The sequence below is a fragment of the Sebastes umbrosus genome, chromosome 23 (assembly GCF_015220745.1).
Source record: "Sebastes umbrosus isolate fSebUmb1 chromosome 23, fSebUmb1.pri, whole genome shotgun sequence".
Lineage (NCBI taxonomy): Eukaryota > Metazoa > Chordata > Actinopteri > Perciformes > Sebastidae > Sebastes > Sebastes umbrosus.
The window spans coordinates 21,986,611-22,013,014 of NC_051291.1; the positions used below are offsets into that span (position 1 = coordinate 21,986,611).

Consider the following 26,404-nt stretch of genomic DNA (forward strand, 5'->3'; position numbering starts at 1 on the left):
AGTGAAGCCAAAACATCTGATCGCTCCCTGGTGGCTGGTTGCAGTACAGGTCATAAAGCCCGCCTCCTCCATGTTAGCGGATGGGACATGGGCCAAACTAAAAAGTCAAAGTACATGTCAAATAAATTCATTTTAGTCATTTTAGGTAGTTCTTCTTATCACGCTGATGTATATTCAAATCTTAGTTTTTCTGATAAGTTTGGTTTTAATCAGTTTTGTGATGCTATAAAAGAGACGTCATGATTGACAGCTGTGTCAATCTGCTCTGAGTGAAGTAGTCGCGGAGTCGGAAGCTCTGGAATTGTACCAGAGAGGAGACGTAACTTTAACTTCCCATAACCGTCACAAGTCTGTGTAAATTATGTAATCTAAATGTAGTTCAAGAGATATTATGGTTAGTTGTTGTGTCTTTTTAGCCAAACAGCAACTGTGGTGCTAACGTAGCGTGTAAAATCAGTGGACTGTCCCTTTAAGTGTGTATATCAGTGCAGGTGTTCTACCTGTGAATGCATGGGGATGCAGCTGGGCTTTTTTCTGACTCCTCCTGGTGTCCGTGTTGTCTTGGTCATCATCTTCGGTCTTGCGGACAACCACTATTTCACACACCTGAACAGCATGGCTGTGTGCTGGAGAGACATAAATACATTTAGATTTTACACAATAACCAATGCATGTTGCTGTATAATACATTCTGACATGTACATCGACGCACATTGACAAACCAAAGTAATTGTGGAACTGATTATTAGATGTATTGCCAAATATCATTCATCATTTTTGTTAAGATCATTTAAGCTGCAATAATCAATATTTTTATATTAACAATGAATCACATGTCCATGCGTAATGTGAAAGGGGTCGCTCATAGGGACAAACTAAATAAGAATTACCACTCAACTCTGCAGTTCCCCTCAGCTCTACAGAGCTCGTTTCAGATCATTGTTTCGGTTTTATTGCCCACAACTTTTACTGTTCATTGTTTTGGTTCAGTCTCACCGAACTCATCGGCCTCATTTCCAGATGTAGCAGGCAGCTGTTTAAGTGAAACCGCTCCGATAAACCCACGCTTCCTGCCCAGCACCAAATGGCACATAGACAAAGTTCGCAAACTAGCTGATAAAGTTGAACATTTAGCAGCTAAAGAGCCAGATATTTCCCTCAGGAGTTGGTGGTAACCAAAAACAGAGCAAAAAGTCGAGTGAATATTGGACTAACATTCATCAAATGAATGCTAATATTGCTCCGTATCTGCTGGATGTGTAAACAGGCAACCGTTTGCTAACCTTTTATGAAATTAAGGTTTAAAGGAGACCTATCATGCTTATTTTCAGATGCATACTTGTATTTGGGGTTTCTACTGGAACATATTTACATGTATTAATGTTCAAAGACCGGCTGTGCTGCAGCATCTCTTTTCACCCTCTGTCTGAAACGCTTTGTTTTTGCTCCTGCCCCCCCTTCTCCCGAAAAGCACAGTCTGCTCTGATTGGTCAGCTGGCCCACTATTGTGATTGGTCAACTGAACCAAACTCTTCAGACTCCGCTACAGCTCCTCTCTAACTAGCTTTGTTTGAGGGAGTGCCAAACTAGCCGCTAGGCAGTTATTGTGTTACTTGGTGACATCACCACCTTCCGGAAGAAAAGGCGGGACTTCAAGCAAGGTCTTTCAGGCAGTTCAGGAGCAGTGTTTCTGTGGGAGACAGGGACAACCTTTGGAGTGGACTTTGGACTTTGCAGACCTTTTACATGCACAAAAAACGATATAACACACTAAAGCAAAGGGAAAAAGCACAAAAGCATAATAGGTCCTCTTTAAGGAAGTTTAGTTTTCCCCTTTAAAATGACGTCAGCTTCCTCCATTCAGTTACAAAGGTATCTTGTGCTTACCATTCATTTCACAAACAGTAAAATGAATGGGAGGAATAACAGAGCCATATCCCAAGAGAGCTGGTGGGTGTTTGGGAACAAACTGTAACTGCTTGTTGTTTTTTTCCCCCCACGGGAACGGGATTCAGGCTGCTGGTTTAAAATGAGTTTGGGATTAAAGACTTTGGCAGTGTTTGAATAGTTTGTTCATTAACAGAATTTGTATAGTATGATGTGATCTGATACCTCCTGGCAGTGAAGAGATGGGGTGGGTCAGTCGCCTTAAAGAGCTGCTAATTGACATCAGAGGATTTAATAGGTGTTAATTTACTGTGTTTGAAAGGCAGAGATTGGGAAAATAAAGGGAATTGTTGGGAAATGGTTTCTTTTCATCGGTAAGTGGTAGGGATGCACCGATCCCACTTTTTTCAGACCGAGGACAAGTACAAGTACTTATATTTGGGTACTCTCCGATACCGAGTACCGATACGAGTACTTCTCAATGTCTAAAGACCCTCGTTAACAGCCAGCTGGAGGGTGTGAGCGACACGCGGCAGGCTGGGGAGTCCTGCATACGAGGCGGTGCGCCGCGACCGGCTCTAGGTCGGCTTGGAAAGGCTCGGGGCGAAGGTGCCTCCCGGGGCCGTGGCCAAAGTGTCACCGGGGCGGACTGTACTCAGTGCGCATCAACCGCGTCGTGCCCACATGGCGGGGCTCGGCGCACGTAAAAGGCGATGTCGGCAACCCACCCGACCCGTCTTGAAACACGGACCAAGGAGTCTAACACACACGGGAGTCAGAGGTTGCAAGCAAAACCACGTGGCGCAATGAAAGTGAGGGCTGCCGCGCGCCGGCTGAGGTAGGATCCCGGCCCCACGGTGTCGGGCACACCACCGGCCCGTCTCGATCGCAATGTCGGGGAGGTGGAGTGTGAGCGCGTGCGATAGGACCCAAAAGATGGTGTGTAGAGGTTAACGTCACGCTGCTGTGAAGTACCATCGGTGCCGTTGTATCGGAGTCATTTTGCAAGTACAAGTACATGAGCACAGTATCAGACCCGATACCCGATACTGGTATCGGTATCGGTGCATCCCTAGTAATTGGGGACAAGCTGGTCAGAGTATGAAACAGAGTGGCCCCGGGAAATCCAGATAAAAGCAATGAAATCCTTAAAGAAGAGCTTAAAAAGCCATGATATGGACTGTTAAAAGGTGCAACTCAATGCTAGGAAGGTGATGCCTAAATATTCAACATTACATTTCACAATAAAGCTCTCCCCTGGGAACGTTTCTATGTTTAAATCTAGAAATTGTGAGCATTCAAGCACAATAGATGGCTACGCTACTAACAGAACAAATTCAAAAGAGCACTTTTGTACGAGGAAAGGGCGATATTACTTGCAATGAGTTTAACTGACCTCTTCAACTGCATCACATACAGGCATTCCAGTCTCTCCGACAAATTTATTCAGCTGATATGGTGAAATGGATGGGAGGCAGGCATGACATATTATTTCTCTCCTGGGAGTCTGAGGGAATAGGATTTCATTTCTTTCTCAAATAAAGATGATGCGCCATGCAGGCATGAATAACTTTATGGCCATCGACATTCACACTTTGACAAATAGGAAGAGTTATGGCCATGTGGGTAATAGCTTTATTTCAGAAAAAAAAAATCAGAATGAGGAGTTTCATTCCAACTGTTTGAAAAATGGCACCTAGTGCTCTGCCAAAGTGATTGTTGGTGTTCTATTAGAATGTGTAATGGATTACTGAAAGTTACTGACTTACTGACACATGCCATCCATTTTCTAAACTGCTTATCCTGTACAGGGTCACAGGGGCCCGACACTATCCTATCATTGGTTGGGTCGCCTATGGTGCTTTGTTGACATTGCTGGGCCGGCTGCGCATGCCTTTTTAGTGCATGTGAGCGTGCCCCGCTGGCTAAAGTGGTGGACACACTGCCCGCTTGAGGCTCGTGTGAGTCTCGCGTGGCGTGTTGTTTTTTATTTCGGCGTCCATGTTAACAGGTTAGAGTGGACACACTGCCCGCATGAGACGCGCGTCTATTTTATAGAATATTTTAAATTTACTTTATTTTACACACGAGCCCCTCGCGTCTCAGCTGCGTGTCCCAGCGGCAACAGACAGTGAAGGTGATCTATTGACAGTATATGGATATCATATCAGCTACATAATACAGTTTCCATGTCTAGACATCTGTAGAATATGTCCCAGACAGTGAAGGTGATCTAATGACTGTATATTAACATCATATCAGCTACATAATACAGTTTCCATGTCTAGACATCTGTAGAATATGTCCCAGACAGTGAAGGTGATCTAATGACTGTATATTAACATCATATCAGCTACATAATACAGTTTACATGTCTAGACATCTGTAGAATATGTCACAGACAGTGAAAGTGATCTAGTGACTGTATATTAACTTCATACCAGCAAGACTTTACTACAGTTTCGAGGTTTATCTGTAGAATATGTTACGGAGATGAAAAAAAAGTAAAGTTAAGTAAACTTGTTTTTAAATCAACACTTCCTGCTTTCATTTAAAAATAAAAGCCCTCAGGCATTTTTTCTATAGTCAGAATCCCTTCATTTGTTAACACGAGGCTTTTATTCTGAAATATGAGCAGTCAGTGCTGTGGGAAACGCAGTCACTTTGGGATCTCAAAAAATTGATAAAGTTTGGGGTTTAAATCAACACTTCCTGCTTTCATTTCGAAATAAAAGCCCTAAAGCGGGTTTTCTTTGCACAGAATTCCTTCATTTGTTAACACGAGGCTTTTATTCTGAAATATGTGCCGGACAGTGATGTGGAACAAGCAGCGACTTGGAAAGCATCATAAATGAATACAGTACGGAGTTTTAATTGTGGATTATTACTATTATTTACTAATTACCACACGTTTCTGAACCTTTCTCTGTCTAAAATAAATATAAATGATATTTATCATGAAGTTAAATGGCCATTAAAAGGCAAACTCTATGTAGAAAGAAATGGCTGTCAGCAGCATCAGAAACACAGCTGACAGGTAGCAGACACGCTCCCGACAGGCAGCTAACTCGCATCTAGTGTGAACACCCTAGGTGTGCATCACGCAGCCACGACGTGACGCTGCCGTCAGGCGAGCCTCATGCGGGCAGTGTGCCCACGGCTTTAATCATGGCTGTCTGGAGGTAATAGATATAATCAGAATATTGAATTTAGTACCTTTAAAGCTTTTCCTCGGGTACTATTTTTTCACAGCAGACATTTTGACTTGTCATATGAAGAAAAGCAAAGGAGTTACTACTAACATTAACGTTGGCTCTGTTCTATTCAAGTGTCCCAGTGAGCCATGACAGTGTGACAGTGAGCCAGCATGCACAATACTAGGACCTTGAAGCGGCTAAATGGAAAATAAACCATCATTTATTTTATTAGTTACACCTGTGCTTTTACTACTGTGACATGTCACAATGTCTGCTGTGAAGAAGGCCTATAATGGCTCATTACTGACAATGAGATTTAGGTTAATAGGTCACTTTGGCACCAGTGGATGTTTACAATGAGTCTTAAAGGAGTAGCCTACACAAACAGATTATTGAGGAAGATTCTATTTTGAGCTGTTGATTTAAAGGTCCCATATTGTGCTCATTGTCAGGTTCATACTTGTATTTTGTGTTTCTACTAGAACATGTTTACATGCTGTAATGTTAAAAAAAAACAACTTAATTTTCCTCATACTGTCTACCTGAATATACCTGTATTTACCCTCTGTTTGAAACGCTCCGTTTTAGCTCATTTCAAGGTAATTGCAATGGAATTACGTTGCTAGGCAACAGTTTGAGTCCATGTGTACTTCCTGTCAGCTGATGTTATTCAAATACACTGCAACAGGAAATAAACTGGTACACATTAAGAATGTTTACGTTTAAAACCGTGTAATGGTCTAAATATTGTATATTTGTGACATCACAAATGGACAGAAATCCTAACGGCATGTTTCAAACACACAATTTCTGAATACGGGCTGTGTGTATTTCTCCGTATATTGAACGTTTCAATACTTTCACAGTATTTATATAGCACATAAACCTGCTTTATACTATAACAGACAGGACAATCTCACTTTTTTAGATAGCCGAGTCTAAAATCTACTTTTACTTTTGTTTCTGTTCTGCAATATGTTAAACTGAGTTGTGCTGACAAAATAGACACGGCGTATTGAGGATGATGTGTTCACATCAAAAATAATTTCATGCCACTTGTATGAAATTATTTTTGACGCAGATAAGCAAAAGCAGATTATCTTTGGTAAAATGTTGCATGTCGATAGTGACAACTACCATACAGTAGGAATGAACCCGAGATTACAACAAACTGTGTTAGATTTGAGATTAATTCAACGTGAAATCTTGCATTTGCCGTTTGTTTCATATCCGAGTACCAAACTTGTACTCGATTTGTGCCAAAACATTCAGCGGAATATATAAGAATATCTTATCTTACACATTTACATGTTTGTTATCTGCAGCTCCCCGGCTTATACGCTGAAATCCGAAAAATGAAAAATGTATGAAATCTTTTCTCTGTTAGCCTGGTGTGCAAATCAACTTCTGTCAAAGACAAAAAGCGAACATTAATCATTGAGTCAGTACAGGCGGTAAAGTCAGGCTGGCCTTTTTGAACAACTTGGTCAAATTAACCCCAGAAACAAGCACAAAGCCAACAATCCCAGTGAACTGTGCAGAGAAGGAACTGGAAACAATAGCTGACATTCCCACACTCTAACACTGCTCCAATAACTCTGCCACACACACACACTCACAGAGGCATAAACACACACACGCTCAAGTGCACAATAATCCCATCACCACACACACACAGAAGACATACCCACACACACAAATTCCAGACTTTTTTAGCCCAGTGCAGTCCCTAAGCTACATGCTAAGCCCTCGGCCATACAAGGCAGATCCTCTCTGCTCTGACATACTTTTCTTTGTGCTTGAAAAGAATCTTAGCACTGGCAGCCAGCCAGCGTGTGTGCTGCCTATTCATACCACAGGGGCTCAGTGTGTTGCTGTGAGCCGGAGGGGTCTGCTACCTGCAAAATAGTCAGCTTTTCCGGGACTGAAGGGGTGAAAAGGGTTTATTTTCTAATGTCTGGAACTTGCTCTGCACTTAGTATTCAAATGTTTGTTTTGTTGCTGCAAAGCTAACGTGATACCTAACACCAAATGTTGTGGCCAACCAAGCCGATACTGCTTCAGCTATCAGTTACACCTAAATAAAAGACTTGACAATTAAGTGCAAGAGGAGGAGCCCTAACATCACCACGAGACAACAAATAATCACGTCAACAGCAGGGCAACCGAGATATATAGCTCAAAATTAAAAACAAACATTAATTATGTCACTTCAACTATATTCAAAGCACAAGTGATTAAATGAGTGTGACCTGGAGCGTGACGCATTGTGTTTGTGTTACTGACTCATGATTCCCGGCAGAGCCTACAGTAAACACTTGCCAGGTGATATTGATATCAATGTTTTCATACAAAGCCACAGAGTTTTAACTATGTGAGTCATGGGAAAACATATCGTCATCTCCTGACGTGCAAAAAGTATTGTTTATAAAGAAGTGGGCTGTACATAATTAACAAGATTTATGGGTATGATTCCAACTGACGTGATATCTAAACCCCTGAAGCATGGCCCAAACAAAGTAGCTACTGCTGCTTAGGCATAATAATCATTAAAGAGGACCTTATAAAAAAATTCAGATGCATACTTGTATTTTTGGTTTCTACAATGACATGTTTACATGCTTTAATGTTCAAAAAAGCTTTATTTCTCTCATAGCAGCTGTGCTGAAGCACCTCTTTTCACCCCCTTGGTGACATCACTATGTTACGGAAGAAAAGGCGGGACTTCAAACGAGGCGTTTCAGGCAGTTCAGGAGCAGTGTTTGTCCCTTTGGCTTGGACTTTGGGCTTTGTAACTTTGCAGACCTTTTACATGCACAAAAACAACTATATAACACATGAAAGGAAAGGGAAAAAGTGCAAAAACATAATAGGTCCCCTTTAAATTAAATCAATATCCACTTAAATTTAAATGGAGGATTAAATTAAGCAGGATACATGCAGATAAAAAATATAGGGCAAATACAGTTTATCACTTCAAAAGAAAAGTTCAACATTTTGGGAAATACACTTATTTGCTTTCTTGCCGAGAGTTCCAACTGAATATTGTCCTTATGATGAATATGTAGCTAAAGCCAGTAGCTGGTTAGCTTAGCTTAGCATAAAGACTGGAAAAAAGGGGAAACTTCTAGTCTTGCCTTGTTGAAAGTTCCAACTGAATATTGTCCGTATGGTAAATATGTAGCTAAAGCCAGCAGCTGGCTAGCTTAGCTTAGCATAAAGAGTGGAAACAGCTAGCCTTGCCCTTTCCAAAACAACAAATACCTCCACCTACCAGGAAGTCACTGCACCAGGCCAAGAAGTGGTCCTGCACATAAAACCACACTTCAGATTTGACACAGATTTGAAGTGTTAATTTTTGAGCTTTAGAGGTGCTGGTAGGCTCATTTTGTTTTGGACAGAGCCTGGCTGGCACTTTCCCCGTTTCCAAAAAGCGTATAAGCATATATCCCCAAAATGTCAACAACAACAACAAGAACCTCAAACAACCTGTGAAGTTTCAGCTCAGGCTCCAGGTTCCCCACATGAGAGGTTCAAGTCGACTACCATGGAAATAAGGCCAAGTTCAAAGAGACAATCGCATGGGATCCGATGAGAACAAGGAGCAGCACAGAGAATAATCCTGGCATGCGCAACTATCAATGTGCAAGACGGGGAATGGACCTTGAATTCTGGCGATGGCGGTGCGCTGCTTTGCCCAGAGTGTGAATGTGTAATCCCTGACTCTGGCATTGTTAGTGCCTTTCTCTACTGAGCCAGAAACATCCGAGTCCTCAGGGCCCAGGGTGCTACTGGTTTCCATTCTAACCACAGGAGATGGATTAACACCTGCGGTGCACTGTTGTAATCTGTTAAAGGGCCAGGACCAGGACCAGTTTGCAGATTTTGTGTGAATATGTATTTGTATGTATCAGTGGCTCCGCAACCTTTTTGGCTTGTTACTCTTTAAAATGATGCTTGTCACGGGTAGCATATGTCTACAGGCTGTGACCAATTTAACCAAGGAGTTATTATTCCCTCTCAGAGGCCTATAGGTAAAGTTGTATTCACAAGAAGAAATAATACTCTGTTCTATCATTCCAGCTAAATTCTATACAAGATAAAGCCTATAGTGTCTATTCAGCCCATGACCGTATCATCCAGGTGATTTAGGAGAGCCTGCCTATGATAGAGAGCCCCGACTACTGTAGTGGTTTGTTTAAGTACGCCATATTAAGAGAATAACCTAAGCATATAGTTGAAAATCAGTGAAGTGGCCCTTTATCTAGAGGGCTAGAAATTTAGCACTACTTGACGAGGTTTGAGTGCCACTGGTCTCGGCAATAATTGTGTCCTATAACGATGGAACTAAGAGGATCTTTCAGTTAATGGAGCTTAAGAGGTCGGCTAAATGCAGCTCTTTGATTGCAGCAATTCCACTGAAATAACTTTTGCCCTTTTAAATGCTGGTGCGACCAGGCCTTTATGGGTTCAAGCCGGAAGCACCGCTGCTGGGGTGTTGAACCTCAGTCTCTGTGGTGGTGGGTTAGTATCTTTCCCCTATGACAAATTAAAGAGTGACCTTTACTTTAGCAGAACTACCTTAAAGGTCCCATATCGTGCTCATTTTCAGGTTCATACTTGTATTTTGTGTTTCTACTTGAACATTTTTACATGCTTTAATGTTAAAAAACAACTTTATTTTCTTCATACTGTCTGCCTGAATATACCTGTATTCACCCTCTGTCTGAAACGCTCCGTTTTAGCGCATTTCAACGGAATTGCAACGGAATTGCGTTGGGTACATGTTTACTTCCTGTCAGCTGATGTTATTTACATACACTGCAACAGGAAATAAACTGGGACACATTTAGAATGTTTACGTTTAAAACTGTGTAATGGTCTAAATATTGTATATTTGTGACATCACAAATGGACAGAAATCCTGAAGGCTTGTTTCAAACGCACAATTTCTGAATACGGGCTGTGTGTATTTCTCCATATATTGAGCGTTTTGATAGTTTAACAGTATTTATATAGCACTTAAACCTGCTTTATAATATGAAAGACATGAAAATCTCACTTTTTAAAATATGGGACCTTTAAAGCATGAAAACATGTTCTAGTTACAAGTATGAATCTGGAAATGAGCTTGACATGTCCCCTTTAAGTTCAGACTAAAACATAAGAGACTACTTTGTACCTTTATGGTGAATCAACAAGTACCTGTGCCTGGTACATCTTTGAAAAATATTTTGACTGGATTCATCATCCCGCTTCCCTAAAACCGTGAAGCATCCCATCTGACAGGATTCCAATGAAATGGGTGTTGATGTGTCCCCAGACATTCTCTCATCGGTCCAAAATGAGGAAGTGTCTGATATATTGGGGGATGATCTTACAGGATCTGATCTTAACTCAGTATATCCTATATGCATTCATGTATGTGTGCACAAGAGACTTTGTGTCTGCTTGTGTATATGATATCGGTGACAGCACAGAGCCTGGACTCACCTTCTTTTAGTCCTCTGACAACAACAAGCTGTCATCATATTCATATTCTGCTGTTGTTCTCTGCACCCCTCCCTTTACACACTGGATCAGGATGTAATCCCTTTATTGTTACTGAGGTTTTGGCACTGACAATGTGCCAGCACGAGCTTAAGGAAATGCTTGCGTTCATAGGTGTCCCCGCACTATTTATGTAGTTTTTATGTCATTCCTGTTTTGCTCGTTCATTCCAAGTGGCATGCAACACGGGTGCAAGAGAAGGACAAGATTTAACTGTGGGTGTGAAACTGATAAAACTGTTTTGTTGTTGGGTGATGCAACCCAATATTTAAGCATTTTTGGCCCCAGATGTGTCTGTGTACGCAGGTGTACTGCAATATATCCAAAAATATGAGTCATTATCAAAAAAGGTGGATGTCCTGCCATCGTCAGTCAACCACACCAACATATGTGTCAATGATTCATTGTGTAATTAGCTTTGGAAGTCCTACTCTTTACTCCTATTGACCCAAGCTGCAAGTAAATAAATACAATCAATGTAATGAAAGGGGCCTGTATTGCTGCCAGTAATGCAGTAGAAACCACAGTCTACCCGTTCTCCAGCTGTTGTTTTCTAGCAGTGTTTATTTCTCTGTATCTCTCTCCATCCCTCTGCAGCCGTCTCTCAGTGTACAGACAGGCCTGTGCATTGAGCGCCCGCTTTAGATTACAAAGCACAGATCTGCCTGGGTACACATGGCAGTGAGCTGTCAAACAAGACATGTGGATTCCTCCCAGGCACAATGGGTTTGTTAAGCCAAGGTTTAGGCAAACAGATGGAGGCGAAAAGGACAGCAAAGGTGGAAGGTATAACAGGAGAACAGTCACTAGGGCTGCAGCGGTAGTTCTATATCGCTACATGTGCCGAGTGTATCAGTCAATACAAGTCTAATACTCTGGATCCCTATTTACACCAGCAACACGGCTCTACGGATGGCAACGTCACCACTTTGGTTCAGACTGAAATATCTCAGCAAATATTCAATACATTTTCCATACAGTTTTGTACAGACATTCATGTTCCCCAGAGGATAAAGCCTAATGACTTTGGTGATGCCCTGACTTTTCCTCCGGTGCCACCGTGAGGTTGGCGTTTCTGTTTTTTTGTCAAATGTCTGAGGAGCTGTTGGCTGGGTTGCCATGAAATATGCCATAATATGCATACTATTATAACTATTTACTTACTTAACGTTACATATTTATTTATTAAATAATTATTTCCAGTCTACAATATCCAGTGCTACCACAGCACCATTTAGTGGTCAATAAAAGCATCATAGTTTCATCTCTTTGCTTCTGTACTCTTTGATAACAGCTAAACATCAGCATGTTGGCATTGTCATTGTGAGCATTTCTCATGTTAGCATTTAGCTCAAAGTCTAATGCTGTGTGATGCTTCCAACAACTATTCCATGCAGTACCCTGTGTACACCATGTACTTACTCGCGTAGAGCAAGGATTTCAACAGGGCAGTGTTTTCTCAAATCGAACACGGCTGTTGTGCACTCACCGGAAATGATGATTGCCACTGTTAGCTAGCTAGCTAGCTAGTGTGGTATATTTTCAAGTCTTGCACAAGACAGCGAGGCCCCTCATTGTAAACATAAGATAGCGAGGCCCCTAATTGTAAACATATGTGTAAGAAGCAGACGTGGAGTCATAGGGTCATACGATATGTCCAGGGGCTGAAAGATAAACATGTAGGACCAAGGTCACATACCTAGTCATACGCTCAGCTCAGATGTTGCCTGAAATGAACCCGATATAAGGGGGTGTAAGAGCCCCGAAGTGCAGGACTTTCAGATTTGACTCGAGACCTCCGGACGCTCTAGACGTTCGTTATGACATTTGTTGCTTGTTTGTAATAAACTCTATTATACCAGCCAGAACAGTGTCCGCGGAGCATCCTTTCTCATCACTTCAACAGCACTGTCGCAGGCAAGATACTACACTAGCTAGCATCATGGTTTACGGTACCAAATCATTACAGACTGTGAAATTAACCCAATAAACAATACTGACGGCTTCTATCTGACAACAGTATGGTGGGATTTCTTTTCTTAACTTTCTTAATTTACATTTGTATAGTGCAGTGTTAACCAGAGCAACCACAACTGCTGCTGGAACCTCCCCCGCCGTTATAGAGCCAAGATGGTGGCTGTTGAGGAGGAGAATTGTCCAGCGTTCCACTCAACTTGTTGACCACTATGAGTTAGGGATGTTCATAATTAACCGTTTAACCGTTAACCGACATTAAGCATTTTAACCGATTAACGCTATCGGTTAAAACGGTTAAAATAAATGTTAATAATGAACTCAAAAGCTGAGCGGCTCAGAGGAGCGGCTCGTCTCTTTAAGGAGAAAAGCTGGTCCACCTTAACAGCCCACCTTAAAAGGCGGAGCCGGAGTTGCAGGATACATGAAGTCGGCTCCGGTCTCTCCAGGTTGCTTATGGAGAGTGGAGGAGTTGTAGTTTCATAGCATTTATTCACCGACAAATAAACTGTAGACACACTGCTACACCTACGATCACAGCTAGAACGCCACCAACAACCTCACACTCACCGCCAACACACACACACGGTCTGTTGGAAACTCTCTAAAGTTACTCAGACTACGTGTGCGGCGGCGAGCACGAAGCCTCCGGCAATGCTAGAGCTGCTAACGTAGCACAAATACACACACTGTTGACCACTCGCTAAAGTTACGCCGGGTAGACACACAGCTGACAACCTGCTGAACTAAACTAAATGTGCGGTGGAGACTTTTACTGGGAAAGTGGCTGCATGTCCGCGACACTACACGCAGCATCGTAGCTGCTAAGTTAACGCTCCCGGACGGTGAACTGGAGACTCCCGTCAACCAATATCTGTTGTGCTCCTGCAGCTGGTACACCGCTGCATGAGAGGCACAAATCTTGTCGGTTAACGGTTAATAATCGGTTCACGAGTGTCGGTTATCGGTTAAGAACATTTTTCAAAATGCATCCGTAATATGAACACACTTATGCACTCAAAATAGCAAGTTTTTTTTCTTCCAAAACTTTTGAGACTTACTGTAGTTCTACAAGTGACTGATGCACAGAATCATGTAGCTTTGTTTTGCTTCTTTACTTGTTATATGAAGATTTTGCAGAGGGATTTTATTACAGGGGAAAATTCAGTGATGCTGATACCTTATTCCAGCCTGATTTCCAATACTCCCTGTATTGCTATAAGTGAATCCCTGACTGTAAACTGTTGGATCTGTATCCAGCTCTGCCATATGGGAAAGCAAATATCTAAAACCCCCCTGGCCATGAGAGATATCCAGGCTTAGAGGGCCTGAGGAAGTACTACTCGCTAAGCATAGTGATTTGGAGGAAAAGGGGAGATGCTTTCTAAAGCATATGCCATGATTTAGTCGAGATTTTCCTCCAAGATGGGAGCATGCATTGTATAAGAGGAGTGACTCTGGCATTATGTGAACATAGGGTTTACTCTAAGCCCAGAGGCCATCTCAGTGATTGAATTTTGCTTGTGTGTTTGAGAAAGTGAATCTGTGTGTAAACAACACATGCCTGGCTAAGACACCCTGTCTTGTTCTTTACTCAGCACCTCAGACTGACGGACGCTCTGATTCGACCAAATCTACTTAAATGTCAAAGGTAATATCCACTAATGTCGCCTAAACCAAAACATCAAGACCAAAGTGGTGTTTACCACTCATATCAATTCCTCTTGGCATTCATGGCACAAGTGAGTCAGTTTGATGTTAGCGGGGGAAAATAGAAATTTTGGGCAGAAAAATGGAAAATAGGAGCTGAAGAAGACCTGTCAAATTTGAGTCCCGCTGCATGATTTTCTGCTATCAGCTGGGATTAACTTTCTCTGTCTTCTCTCAGTGCTGCGGATGATTCACCGATTTTTTCTCGACTTCTAAATGTTATTTGATGGGAAATGTTAAATTTGTACCAACTAACATGTCCCCTTCTATCTTAATATCCCTGCTTGTTTTGTCAGATTTTTTCATTTTCAATATTGGAAAATTATGCTGTAAAAAATTATCCATTTTACTCTTGATTTACTTATCTGTTTGCATTATTTCTGCTGGCATGGACACTGAACCTGTGACCGTGCAGGTAAGGGGCTGGCTTCTTGAACAACAACCCTGCAAACTCTTGGACAAATATTTCAAAGACACTGTCACTAACTAGAATGGCACTCGGAGAGCACAAAATGTGCATGTGTTATACCCTGTGGTCTTAATGCTCAGGCTGATTGGAATTCTTAAACATATTCCTGAATCCGGATCATGATTCGGATTGCCACCAAAATCGAATGGATTGTTCAGTGTGCCACACCCCACCCCTCTAAAAAATTTCAATCAAATCCACTGTGGACTTTTGGAGTAATCCTGCTAACAGACAAACAAACCAACGCCGGTGAAAACATAACCTCCTTCCTAGGCCTTCGGCCTTGGTGGAGGTAATTAGTCTTATAGACAGCTGCACACTTTTGCAGCTCTAAATGTAGGTTAAACACGGAGAAAGAACTGCCCAGTGCGGCAAGGGAAGTGTGGAATGTTTGTGCAGCCCGTGATGGAAGTCAATAACTGTAAAAAACGTGGAGTGCAGAAATACAGCATTTCTTTGTTTGGGAAAAAACACCACCGACGTCTCTACCAGTCACTGATTAACTAGACTGTATTGACTACCAATGATAACCACACTCCACTCAAAGTATAAAAAGATAAATAGAATACTTCACTTTAGCTTGCTTAAGCACTTCAGTCACTTGATTTTCTCATAAAGAACGTGATGTTTGCTGTTGGACTTACTGGATATTTATTACTGGCAAAGTCTCCTTGTTTGATTCCTAACTCCAGGGTAAACAGAGCCGCTCTTGTCACAGCGCTCGCTGGGGGAGATTTTGGTGGAGCCGTGTTGAACATTGACTCAATAAATGGAAGTCTTTATGGCAGGTTATTATAGGGCGCTTGATACCACTTTGAGGAAGGTCAATGGCCAGGTTTAAACTGAAGTGTGCAGTGCCAGCTGTAATAACTCCACTCGATATGGTACAGTAATTGCAGACCGGGGAACCCATCTAGATGAACAAACATTAGCCTCGGGAGGTTATAAGGACGTCTGGATTAAGTGAAAGTTGTCTGATGCAAAAGATGGAAAGTCATCTATAACATCTCTCCCCATTCGTCGTCTATGGAACAGTTCCAGACATCACAAATTTGAGTTTTAGCACTCTAGTTTTTTGGTAACCCGGTCGCACTAAATGGCGTTTGAATGACACGGTAATTCGCAAGTCATTTCGCGTGCAATAAGAACGCCATTCTTGCTTTTGGTGTGTCATTTGTATGGCATATAGTCTGTACTGACTGCAATATAAACAGACCCACATGAATATGCTACGCTGAGAGCTGGTGACGTAAAATAAAGTGAGAAAGACCGCTTATGGTGGGTTGGATGGGTCCAACAAACACAGGACTATCATCCAGGAGACCAGTGTTCATGTCCCAAAGTGTTTTTGACTTATATTGAAGTTATGTTAGTGATGTTTGAGACGTGTGTTTTAGTGACATGTTTTTCGTACTTCTGTTATGTTGTTTCCGTACGTATTTTACTTTGTTTACGTACTTATTTTAAGCCCAACCATGATGTTTTTCCTAAACCTAAGTGAGTGGTTTTGTTGCCTAAACCTAACTGCGGCCGTTACCGTAGCTTTGCTGCATGGTACTCAAATGACACATGATACAGTCCTTGTAATGCCGTGCTATTTATATGCCTTCACATGAGATCAGGTTGGAATAACGTGTGCATTTTGAAAATAGGCGTAGTTGCCCTTTAACCCCTTTAAAAATGTTGTCAGTTAGCTAGGCAACAGTTACACCTGGCAGTTAGTGGGTGTAAACATTAAAGCTAGGGTGGGTAATGTATTTTAGAATTTTTTTTTGTTATATTTGTTGAAATTCTCTTTACATCCTGACAGCAATCAATAAATCAAATGCTCTGAAAAGAAAACGCACTCACTGCAAGTCACCGGAGTCTTCCACAAGCTGCTAGCTTGACAGCTATGAGTGCTAATAATAGCCATGTTGGTTGTTTACGTACATTATGATGATTTAGGTGAGTGGCTTTGGAGGGAGGTCTGAAGGGACGGACTGTCAGTGATGTCGGCTTGGCGACTTTCTCGTTAGATTTAGGGACTTTTGGAGCTAGTGCTGCTAGCTACTTTAGTACTAAAAATAGCCATGTTTGTTGTTTATGTTCATTATAATGGTCATGTCTAGAATGTAACTCCCAAGTTGCGAAACTCTCGCAAGATGGTTAGGGTTAGGTATTGACCTTGAATGGTTGGTTAGGATAGGTCGTCGGCCAGCAAGTCCTGCGAGAGCTTTTACACGTATTCGCAACTTGGGGTTTACCTTCATTCATTGGTTACCAATTATTATATATTTACATTCATAATGATAATTTGGGAATTTCCATTTAAAGGGACGGACTGTCAGTGATGCTTACTTGGTGACTTTCTCGCTAGATTTAGCCACTTTCACAGCTAGTGCTGCCAGCTACTTTCATTGGAAAAGAGATGGCAACACAGAGCTGGGTTTTTCAGTTGGATCACTTTTAAAATCTAGTGTCTTGCTGGTTTCCCCAATGTTACCTACCCAAGCTTTAAGTAACAACTAATTTCGAGTCTACATAAGAACTACTTTGTGTGGTGCAAAAATTTTATATTAGAGATGCGTAAATCTCTACTTAGTAAACACTAACTAGGCTAAGTTGGAACTCATGAAGAGTTAGTGCAACCAACTCCTGATTTGGAGTACCCAGTGTGTGGATGAACGGATGTAGTGCAGGAATCCTCTGCCGTTTTAATCTGAGTGAAGGTCATACCCTGTACTGTATGTTTGGAGATAATTCTGCCACTTTTTGCCTCAACATGTTCAGTGAAAAAGCTCAAAACAAGATCCTCTTGGCTGTAGGCCCTAAAAAGCTGACATCCTGTAGATTTTCCCAAAGCTCACTGAGGCAGAAAGGCCCCTTTCATGAATGAGAAAGAATAAATGAACTCCTTCCTGGGGGACATATTAGATAACAGTCAACCCCTTCTAGTGTTTACGTGTAAGAAACAAGAGCCTCCTAATTATCTCAGACTGAAAACCCACTTGTGTGACCTGCTCTTGTCAGGGTACAGACCCCAGTTACAGTCGCTACACGACCCGACTGTTGCTCCCTCAACATGTGCGTGATCCTGATAAGGAGTGCAGACTGGGAAGACAGCTGCTCCACACTTTTTTGCATGGGTGACGTGGTTACTGAAGGCAAATGATTTACTGGAGGGAAATATAGACTTAAATACAACTGAACAACATTGGTTACTTTCTAAAACATATTTTAATTTGATGGTTTTACTTTTGGTGTTTAGTTCATTTACATATTTGTTTAAAGGGGAACTACAGCCATTTTCAAAATTCATACATGTTATTCCTATGGTCAAAAAATATTAGTAAACATGAACACCTCTCTCCCAAAACCAAAAACTGAAGTGCTAAAACTCAAATTAATCAAACAATGAGCTACCTCAGGGTCCGAGAAGTGAAGCCAATGCTGAAATGCCTTAAACTTGCATTCTTTCTAACAGCCAGCAGGGGGCGACTCCTCTGGTTGCTAAAAGAAGTCTGATTGTATAGAAGTCTATTAGAAAATGAGCCTACTTCTCTCTTGATTTATTACCTCAGTAAACATTGTAAACATGAGTTTATGGTCTCAATCACTAGTTTCAAGTCTTCTTCAATACAGCATGATGTTCATTTAGTAAATGATGGTCCCATTTAGAGTCAGATAGACCATAAAGCAGGGGATGCTTTAGGGCGGGGCTACCTGGTGGTTGACGGGTCGCTACTACGGCGTTGTCCGGTCTGGGAGTTGTCAGTGTTTTTGTCTTACAACTTTAACCCTTTCACAGTGCGTTTTCAGTTCATCAAAGTTAATTATAACCTTTTTGGTCTCCTGAAAATGTCCTATTAAACATTCGGTTGTATTTAGCTCCACCCTCTCTTGTCACCTCTGGTTGCAAAAAAACAAGATGGCCACAGCCAAATACCAAGATGGCGACAGCCAAAATGCCGAACTCTAGTCTTCAAAACGGCAGTCCACAAACCAGTGGGTGACGTCACGGTGACTACGTCCACTTCTTACAATCTATGAGTATAAAGTGTGGAACTGCTCCATAGACAATGAATTGGGAAAGATGACTCTGAGAGCACCCAGGGGAATTTTCGGAGTATATGGGTACATTTTTCTGTTTCACAACTGACAACACTACAAGAAACAAACAACTGTGGGTCCACAAAAATCAGTCTCCCATTCATCGTCCTGAACGGGAGCAGCTCCAGACTTTATACCTGATGACATCACAAGTTTGAGACTTCTTTCTCTGGTTTCTGCTTTTGAGAGAGAGTAGCACATGTTCACAAATATTGATTGAACTTTCCTTGGCCATGGAAATAACATGTCTGAATTCTATATTTAAGTGGTGTTCCCCTTTAAATATTTATTAATCCACATTTTAACAGGATTAGTTAGGCTGTTTGGCCTATATTTCATTAGTTTTAAGGCATGAACCAAAGTCTGTTTTGTGGAATTATGACAAAGCTATTAAACTCATTCACTTCTCCATGTTAGACTCACCTGTTGCAGCACTGTTGCCGATGCCAGAGCTTCGTTTTCTGCTCCTCTCAACTTCCTTCCAGACCAGAACGCAGCTGGTCAGAGACACTTCTACCTGTCTGTGTCTGTGCTGGAGGAAGAGCTTCGAACAAAGTAACATGGCTGGTTCCTCCATAGTGTCGCTCAGACGTGTCATTAGTTACGCAGTCGCCCGATGGTTGTCATCTCAACTTTGTCACAAAACGCTGGAACAAAACGCTGCTCGGCGTCTGAAGTGCGTGGAGTCAGTGTGTACGGGTCGGTCGGCCGGTGCTCTCAGGGGAAGAGGGGACTCAACAAAGATCGTCTATTAGAAAGATGATTCACTTCATAGTGAAAACTTAACTGGTCTACTTCTCATGCTGTGCTGTCCTGAAATAGACATACAATGGAAATAAAAGGCTCGCTTTAAATGACATTGCCTGCATTTATGGAGCAGAACAGGCCTATATTATGCAACTTATGTTGGCCTGAAAATAAAAATGTGTTTGTTTTTGACAGTTCATACCAAAGAAACATTGTTATATTAGTATATCAAAATCTTAATCTCCAAATGTAAGTTGTGTCTAAACGGTGTGCTGAACTATTAAATGTATAATTCAAGCAATAATGCCATTTTCAAGTATTTTTTAATACTTCTCATTAAACATAATTCACAGATGTTTAATTATACTGTTTCATTGTGTATTCCTTGTTTAGCAGTGACTAATGCTACTTAATTTCTTTCTTTCAAATGTGACTTCATATGGCCTTTATTCTGTTTTATAACTAAAAACTAATTGTAAAAAGAGTAATATTTTTAATTTTGGGATTATGTGTAATTTTATTTTTAAAATAAATAAATAAAAGAAAATAACTAAATCTTAAATGTTTTTACAGAACATTTCTGCAGAAATAATACAACTTGTACTGCTTTTCCACTACCACCAATACCGTAGCAGCATACATGACTTTTGCGGTACCGCGAAATAGTGAAAGAGTGAGAGCTCTCGCCTTTCATCCTCTCTGCTTCAACCCTGTGGAACTAACACTGAATCAGCACGTTGCGTAAACACACATGAGCTCTCTGAATCATGACTCAGGGCAGTGAGGTGCTTCCACACTGTTCCAGACTGAAAAGTTGAATAATTACCTCAACCTCTCATAACCTTCCCTCAGACAGCAATGAAGCAAACACCAGCATTAATGATGACTAAACGGTGTTTATGTGGGTTTTGCCCTCCACAACATCCTTATTACCTCTGCTTTTAGCTGAGTGGAAGCTGGGCTGATTTCAAGATGATGCAAATAATGTCACAATACAGGTGGTTTGTCCTGTCTCTCTCCACCTACAGTGTTTGTCTTTGTTGTTGTTTTTCTGTGTGACTGTGTGTTTGACAGAGTGAGAGAAGGGAATTCCAGGAGGCATTGTCCAAGTACATCTTTTGCTTCTAATATTGAATTAATAGTGTGTTTTCATGTTTAGGCCAAATCTGGCCCTGAGGCAAATGCACTTAGCCCCCTAATGAAAGCTGAAGTATTAGTGTACGTTAAAACTTTTACAGGATTTTTTTCTCAATCTCCTGTAGATATAAATACAAGGCTTATGTAAATCCCAATAAATATGACCTTGAAACATCTAATACTGTCCCAACATGATGAGAAGCCGTCATTTGAACAGCGCATGGTGCTGAAATGAAGTTTAATAAACTTAATAATATGGTTTATCTGCCCAGAACAGATTAAAAAAAGTACTTTTATTCAACCATAAATAAAGCAGGCTACTATTTGTGCATATCTATGTGGAGTTATATAGTACATCTCTATTCTCTCAGTGCCACACTACTTTTTTTTTTTTTGCCAAATGAGGATTAACATAAACAGCTTTAAAGCTGTTAGTCCTCATTTACTAAAAGGAATTATGACATCTGCATTTATACAGGAATGTGTTTCCATCATGCCAGTAAAAACATTGACCCCCCAGTGAGCAATGCTGAAAAACACTTTCCCATGTTGAAGCTAATTTGCTGACCCCTGCTGTATTGTGTCAAGACACATATACTGTAATACTTGTAATTTTGGGTGAAAGTCTTAAAACTAAGATGTAGTACTTTACCAATACTTTGTAAAGTCCATTATGCTATAATTTTACATATTCATATTTATATGATGATCTAGTTCATGACCCATCATACCCCACGGAGTGTAAATTGATGAATTGGCTTTCTGATGTTTTTTGGGTTAGTGACATAGCAATGAACATCTGTAATAACTATTGCATCCATCAATACAAACAATATATTCCCAGAAAAGAACATCTATAAAGACCTCATCTTTGTCTGAGTAACAATGTATGAATACTACAGTGGGCATATATAAACAATTAAAAACAATAGTAAACTTAACTAAACTATAAATACATCCGCTTATACCAGGGGTCAGCAACCTGCGGCTCTTTAGCCCCTCTCCAGTGGCTCCCTGTGGATTTTTAAAAATGGAACTGAATAACCGTTTTTTTGTTTACATTTTTCATTTTTATTTATCATTGTTGTAGGTCTATGGTACGACGGTACGACGGAGTATTAGGGCCACATTGAGGGAAAAAAAATAAATCTGAGATTACGTGAATAAAGTCATAGGTTTATGAGAAAAAAAGTTGTAGTATTATGAGAATAAAGTTATAATATTATAAAGTAGTAATTTTACCTGTTTTTATTTTTTTCTCATAAAGTCATGACTTAAATCCCGTAATATTACGACTTTTTTTCTTGTGAAGTTGACTTTATTCTCGTAATACTACGACTTTTTTTCTCGTAAAGTTAGGGCTTTATTCTCGTAATATTACGACTTTTTTTCTCGTAAAGTTATGACTTCATTCTCTTAATATTACAACTTTTTTTCTCGTAATGTTACAACTTTTTTCACGTAATATTATGACTTTATTCTGTAAATCTCAGATGTTTTTTCCCTCAATGTGTCTCTAATACTCCGTAGTACATTGTCTCTTTGGCCCTCACTGCATTAGACTTATATACTATATACTTAGACTATAAACTGTGTTACCTTCATCACAATGATCAAATGTTTTGCGGCTCCAGACACATTTTTCTTTTTTTGTTGTCTAAAATGTCTCTTTTGATAGTAAAGGTTGCTGACCCCTGACCTATACTATAAACTGCTATGGGAATAGTAATGTTAAATGGTAAGCATTTTGATCTCCCAGCTTGTGGTCCTGATGCTGATGGCCTCTGGTTTGATTGACAGACAGTTTGGAGTTTCTGTCAACAAAGCACAGACAGTGAACGGTGACGTAGTCAACTTCCCATGCCACCTAGCAGTGGATCTCACTTGTGATTGGCTCACAGCGAGAAAGCGTCGCTCCAGCCAATCACAGCAGCGTTTGCTTGCCGATGAGGCAGTATCAAACATGGCGGCTCTCTGAGTTTAGGAGGAGGAACCTGGTGTAAATAAACACACATCTCACCTTTTACACCTTTTACACACAACCACAACCACAGCGACCAGGTGCTCCTGTCTAACACTGGTGGGACCACACAGGGAACATGTCGACTGACGGGAATAAAAAGCAGTTCTGGAAAAGAAACGCAGCGAAGGTTCCTGGCAGGTGAGTGACGTGTTGGTTAGCTTAGCTTTAGCCTAGCTTAGCATAGCTAGCCTTCCTCTACTGACGCTGCTCTGTTGAGCTTCAAAAGCAACTTTCTCTTCCACTGACGGCCCTGCGCTGTTGCACACAGTTTGCGAGTTTCACTACTTGTAAGGTGCCAGTGTGTCTGCGTTCAACGAGTCTCTTAAACCCAGTTTACTCCTCTCTGCTGTTAGCTGGCTCAGAGCTACGATGCTAACAGCGGCTAACAGTGGAGCAGTGGAGCCACAGAGTTTAAACTAGTGATACTATAATCATGTTATATTACAGAGTAGTCCTGCTCTTACAGCACATTACAGTTCTCCTCCTCACACTTAGTCCCAGTGTTCTAGTATATTAACTGGCCTTGTTCTGGCTAATAACAAGCTAACATGGCTAGCTGGACAGCCAGTTGTGAGTTAGCTCATTCATTCACATTCTCTCTTCTTTTTTATTGGCTTTATTTCACAAACTGGTCATACAGGTTCAATTACAAAGACATGTGCAAAACTGTAAAAGGAACACAAGACAAAATAACAGATGTCAGGGGATAAACAGCTTACCAGTACAAAGCCAGGGGAAATCAATATTTCGATAAAGATATTAAAGGAGGTGCATAAAGTTACCGTCTTAATAGAGGAGAGAATATATTCAATGTATTGTTTGGTTTCATGTTCAAATACAAAAAAATAATGTTGACTAAATTTGGATTTATGTATCTGAAATTTAGCTAAGAGAATAATCAGATGAATAATATAATGTTCTTTGATTTTACTGTTACCTTTATGGAAACCAAACAACACATTCTCTAGACATAGAATAAAACCAGGGTCAATATTATCAATGATGAATCTTTTCCATCATTCTCTCTTCTTCACTTCCTCAGCATCCAGCATGTGTACGGAGCTCAACATCCGCCTTTCGACCCGCTCCTCCACGCTAAGTAAGTTCAATGCACTTCCTTATTGTCGCTAAATGTCATCTGAGTAGTTTAGACAGCTGTTTGTGTTAGTTTGGACTTCTGTGCTAATGCTAACCATTTGCCTCAGTTGGTAAACTACATGCTGCCCCAGCTCAAGTTGACCTCCTTGTCTCTCCTCTACGTTTGCTCCCAAATGTCTTTTAAAAGCTGACATGACACATTTCTTCTGCATGGAACATTGGATGAAAATCTCATCCCTTATCATGGCAGATCAGGTTTCACTGATCACATGATGTTTGGACTAACAAACAGGTTTATCTGGTATGTATTACGTTAAAGGGTTCTCTTTCTCTTCATCTTTGAATGGGAGGTGAATGATTTGTTATGAGCAAGTTTAATATTCCCTCGATGACCTTATAGATGATTACACAAGACCTTTATTGAACCGTTAGTCCCTTGGTAGAAATCTGAATACATAAGCATAAGCCAGGACTTAATTCACTGGTTTGAGTTCTTAGTTTTCTTCCATTTCAATTCACCCCTGCCAGTTGAGTGAGGTTGCGTCTGAAATTCCATACTAACATGCAATTTAGTATGCTAAAACAGTATGTAAGATATTTTAGTATGTCTGAAACCTTAATATGAATCAAACGTGACGCAAATTGCTTACTATTTCTGGTGGAATATTACTGTATGCAAAGCTGGACACTATGGCGGCATATACAGTATATCCCAAAATGCAATGCAGTAGTAATGACAACATTCATAACAAATGTTGACGACTAGCTCTTTAACATCAATAACGCTTCAATTTAAGTGTAAGTATAAGATTTCCCTTTGTGAGGCGTAAAATATATTTTAAATTAATTCAGACTTTGATTCTCACAAACCGTCGTTTTGGTCACATTAGGTTGGCACGAGTTACCATGGCTACATGTCTCCAAACGGCAAGGAGGCTCTCGGGAAGTGACGACGTAAATTACTGCTCGGTGCGTCCGAAAATATACATACTACTGTTTATCCACACAAAAGTATGTTGCACGATAGTACACATATTGGGTATGTAGCACATAGTATGTGATTTCGGACGAAGCCTGAGTATTTGGCAGAAGACATTTAAACAACAAAACAGCACAGAAATTTTGAAGGGTAGCTACCGAGCCACTCGCAGAAGACAGACTGAAAACTGCTGTGGTATGGATTTATACTGTAAAACATGTCATACTTGTAGGCCTTATGCTATAGGGACATCCCAGTCAGTAATGTTGGGAGTGTTTGTTTTGCCATTTGACAGCTGCTAAAGACACCAGTGTACTGGACCAGGCAATTATTGCCACGTCCCTAATTGCAACATGCTTAAATGTGTGAAATGCCATAAATCGGGTTTCCAGTATAATTCTGATAACCTTTTGTTTGCATTGTATGGCCTGTGCTGTTCTGCAGTGTCCGTGGAAATGCATCTACCTGACAATCTAGTAGTTAGATGGCTGTGTTGACAGCTTAAAGGACACAAGACATGCTTTCAGTTAGTTTTATTTTGACTTGTTTGAAAAGCTTGTATTCATGTCCAATACAAACGGATTATGTTACGTGATTTGAAGCTCTAAGAATTCAAATAGAAGTTCAAAGTATCAGTAATTCAGGACTACAGGGTACCTACACAGGTCTGGGGTGTGTGAAAATATGGGCATGAATTAATGTTTGATTGAATTCATTAATTAATAAGAAAAAGACGGGACTTTACAAATATTTTTAGGGGTGACCCAAATGCTTTGAGGCTTCTACTGTTGCCATAGTAATCAACCTCCAAATCAGTATTTGAATGCTTTGTTTTTTGTTTTTTTAATATATTTAAGTATGGATAAATATTTATAAATCCCAAAATAGCCCATGAAATAAGGAATAATCCCACAACATTATTCATTATTCATATTCAACATTAATTATTATTAGTTTTTCTCAGATAGATATCGCTGTTTGTTGTGTGTAGAGGTGCATGTGTGTACAGTAGTGCGGGAGCGGCACTGTCCCGAGGCTTTGAATACCTTCGAATATGTCTCACCGAAGCTTTGAAGCCCTAAATATTTTATATACAACTAATAAAACTGTAAAATCTTGAAATTTAAAGCGTGTAGAAAACTTTTTTTTAATTAACCAACATCATTTACTTCTGTGTAGGAAATACTTTTCACTTTTTGAGCTGTACCTATCTCACACGTACACACACACACTGATAGAAAAACAGCCTATTATTCTGTGAAAGTCCTTTTATTTCTCCTGACTGATGTTTAATCATGTAGATTTCCACAGAGGGTTGAATTCAATTTGCTTGTTTTTTTTGTCAGGGTATATGTTCAGACTCTCTCTTTTCTTCTAAGTTATGATGGAAATAAGCTAATATGGACAAGTCTCTCTCTTTATTATGGTAATCCTTGTCTTTGTAAGAAATCAGAGCACCCCCCCCTCCTCCTCCTCCTACCTTCCTTTTTCCGCATCGCATGATAAGGAAAGGTTGAGTTTAATTGAATTCTCTTTTTTTT

The 26,404-nt window shown here is 40.6% G+C and overlaps 2 protein-coding genes across 6 annotated transcripts in view; one reads left to right on the forward strand and one right to left on the reverse strand.

Moving 5' to 3' along the window:
* Positions 1-19,674, reverse strand: part of cerk (ceramide kinase) — a 55,585-nt gene extending 35,911 nt beyond the window's left edge. Inside the window, exons 1-2 of the mRNA XM_037761073.1 lie at positions 19,303-19,674; positions 501-626 (exon numbers count right to left, since the gene is read on the reverse strand). Coding sequence (XP_037617001.1) covers positions 501-626; positions 19,303-19,477 — 301 coding nt within the window. The 5' untranslated portion in view covers positions 19,478-19,674. The remainder of the gene's footprint in view (positions 1-500; positions 627-19,302) is intronic.
* Positions 19,675-22,652: 2,978 nt separating this feature from the next.
* Positions 22,653-26,404, forward strand: part of tbc1d22a (TBC1 domain family, member 22a) — a 182,422-nt gene continuing 178,670 nt past the window's right edge. For 3 of the 5 annotated variants that reach the window (XM_037760156.1, XM_037760158.1, XM_037760160.1), the window contains exons 1-2: positions 22,661-22,924; positions 23,829-23,885. In XM_037760156.1, the coding sequence (XP_037616084.1) occupies positions 22,863-22,924; positions 23,829-23,885 (119 nt within the window). In that variant the 5' untranslated portion in view covers positions 22,661-22,862. Of the gene's footprint in view, positions 22,925-23,828; positions 23,886-26,404 lie in introns of all 5 variants that reach the window. The other 2 variants (XM_037760159.1, XM_037760157.1) reach the window with 2 other exon arrangements.